The sequence below is a fragment of the Medicago sativa genome, chromosome 3 (assembly GCF_051527215.1).
Source record: "Medicago sativa cultivar Bolivia chromosome 3, Bolivia_mono, whole genome shotgun sequence".
NCBI classification, from domain to species: Eukaryota; Viridiplantae; Streptophyta; class Magnoliopsida; order Fabales; family Fabaceae; genus Medicago; species Medicago sativa.
The window spans coordinates 81,403,152-81,406,263 of record NC_140751.1 but is presented as its reverse complement, the minus strand read 5'-3'; the positions used below and the strand labels follow the sequence as shown (position 1 = coordinate 81,406,263).

At 35.1% G+C, this 3,112-nt stretch overlaps 1 protein-coding gene across 1 annotated transcript; it reads right to left on the bottom strand.

Annotated features, from left to right (window-relative positions):
- Positions 1-1,533: 1,533 nt before the first annotated feature.
- Positions 1,534-2,787, bottom strand: LOC146940832 (F-box protein At5g49610-like). The gene has a single exon (XM_085757990.1). It carries the CDS (start codon positions 2,763-2,765, stop codon positions 1,605-1,607), a length of 1,161 nt encoding a protein of 386 aa, XP_085614116.1. The 5' UTR covers positions 2,766-2,787; the 3' UTR covers positions 1,534-1,604.
- Between the last annotated feature and the right edge of the window lie 325 nt (positions 2,788-3,112).

The following is a 3,112-nucleotide window of genomic DNA, read 5'->3' as shown; positions in this document are numbered from 1 at the left end:
ATTTGTTGATCCATCAATCAGTCTGACTTTGACATTCCTAATTCCCATCACTTCGCAAGCAATGTTGTTGTCCATTAGGACCTTTCCAGCATCGACCTAATTATATGAATCAAATCAAATCATTCTTGATTTGGATTTTGGAGTCGTGTGAAACAAACACCCTGAGTCAAGAATCCACTCATCAATGTATGAGTCTTTTGTTATTGCAAGTACATCACAGCTGACATATCCATCTGCCATCACTGCCATGTCACATGAGTTGAGTCTTTGCCTTTCTTCTTCTTGAATTTTTGTCAGTTTTTTATGAAGTGGCCTTCCTTGTGACAGAAGTAACAACTTTTCTTGGTAGTTGTTTTGCTCTTTAGTTTATTCCTGCCATTGCCACCCTTCTTATCTGATTTTCCTTTGACATATACTATAAACCCTTAACATTTCCACTTATCCTTGTTTGATTCCCCATCCTTCGTCTTCAATTGGTGTAATCTTTTCTTCATGTACAGTTTGTTCGTCAAAGATTTTGTCGTGTGCAAGATTTTCTAGTTTTAGCCATACCTCTGAGCACTTTCAAGGCATCTTCCAAACCTTGATGAACAAGAAGCGCCTTTATCTCGACCCTTCATAGACCAAAGTCATTGTCACAGGTAAATTTTTCAAATTTGAATTTTATTGAACTCATTGCAGAATGCCGCAAAAGAACCAGACAATTGTTATGAAACTGAGCAAGCAAACTGCGATAAAAGGAGGGATTAAGAACACAATATTTATCAAGGTTCGGATCAATTTCTCCTACGTCCTCACTGATCATGTAGACCTTTATTCCCTGATCAAGTTATACAATGTAGCGTACAAGAATTTTTCCCAGCTCTCACAATTTTTTCCAGTGCTCATCTGAACTTTCCTCAATTTGATCTTGAAATCACTTACCACCAATAGCTTGCTTTCTACTACTTCCCTCTAGTTTGTTGAAACAACAACTACCTAACTCTAATTGCCTGAAACAGAAAAAACTAGGCAAATGCTAGCTATCACAAATCACAATGTCTTTATAAAGTTGTTCGGCATTTACTTACTAATTACCATTTGAGATCCACAAGAATAAAAAAAAATTCAATCTTGAATTCTCACAATGAATTGCAGGAAAATGTTTTTTTTTTTTTTTTTGTTTATGTTATGAAGTAGCAATTTATGAATATTTTGTAAGTTAGTATATTGCCAGTTAGGAAAATGTTTCTTTGTTTATGTTATGAAGTATCATTTGCTTTCCTACCGTCTTTTGTCAATATTTACGTGAAGAACTTTTGTTAGAATCATCAAACAGCAAAATTTTATTTTAAAATAAGCCAAGGAAAATTGATGATAAAAAAGACACTAGGGCTAAAATAAAACACACTAAAAATTCAGTTGAATTAACTACTACCAAGAAAAGTAGTATCAAAGAAAATAACTATAATAAATCCAAAACTAAAAACTACTTATGACTTGAATTTGATAGAATAAGATACTAGAGTTCTCAACAATAATCTATGAATTGAACATGGCAGCATATGTAATTGCAGAAATAATGTTTAGACTTCATCCAATTATGCAGCAACCAAAGTTCCTATCTAGCAAGGCATAACTTCAGCATTAGTCCGACACAAACGAAGAGTGTCCGAGTAGGAGATAAAGCGAGGGTAAAAACCACAACCATGTTGGCAAATTTCTTCCACCATCATATATCGTTCATAATCCAAACCGCAACTGTAAACCTTTTCTTCTGTAGCAAAAATTAAAAGATCACCGTTCATAACCATAAACCCTCTAACATTAGGATCTTTCTCCTTCAATCCCAATGCTCTTACTCTCACTTTAAATACTTTCTGCCATGAACCTGACTCATAGTCTTTTAAAACCCAAATAGTAAAAACAGACTTACTTAATTTCACCAAACAAATAGAACTATTGGAACTTGTCTTTTTACCCCAGTTGAATATGCCCATGTTGCACATAATATGATGACAACCTTTTATAGCTTCCCTTGGCAACTTAAGCATAGCTGAGATTCCATTCTCTAGATTATAAGACATTATATATGGCTTATAAAAAGGACTAGATTTTGCAAAGTAAGGATCACTATCTGAGATAAAATGAAGGCCTCCTTTATGAAACACAGGCATGTGAAATTTCATGTTTCTACCACCACTTGAAAAACTACTTTCCATTGTTGTCCACACATCTTCCTTGCTATGGTAAACACTACATGTATAACAAGTTGGTGACCACTCACTTGTGTTTTCAAAAAGAAACAACTTGTAGTCATCTAAAGAGCAATCTAACACGAGGTTTATACTACCAGAACTATGGTTTCTTTGAAGTGACTCGGGGGTAGGAATGGAAGACCAAGACTTTGTGACTGGATTACATATGAAAAACTCAATTGGGTCATGATCATTAATGGTGTGACCAACAACTAGACCATTACTAGAAGCTAAGACACGAACTGAATTTGATAGGAAACTCAAAACATTGTTAGGGAGACCGGAAGATTGTTGGTTTTCAGGTAAAGAATGTAACTCTACTCTTTTAGTGTACCTTTGGCTTATTTGATCGGGTTGAATGAAGAAACATGTATCATCCCTCCCGAACAGATTACGAGCCTGCTTTGTTTTACAAACAGTTTCTTCCGAAAATTCAAAGCATGAGTTGCAAGTTGATTTGAGCTTGCAAATGCTTTTTCCCGGTAGCCGAGAAAATATCTCAAAAGCAATGTCTTGAGACACTTCCATATTGTTGAAGGTGGAGGGATGAAAAAAGAAAAAGAAGAATAGATGACCTAACTGTAAAGGTTAACTAGTTTTCCTGAGGAGAAACACTTGCATAGACACAGGCCTAACACCTGTCTCTTGGGCACAGCCAATAGAACTTTGACAACTCATGTTTATGAGTTTTTAAATCGGTTAAAGAATTAACTGATTTCATATAAGATTCTACTAAGTTGGTTAAGCAAAAAAGCGACTTTGATAAGTTTTTGTCTTTTTTGAAAATATAATATTTTTATTTTCTTTTTTATCTTCATCCCTTAGGATTGTAATACTGGCTCTGATACCAGGTTGGTGTCGGCAGGGTCGCCAGC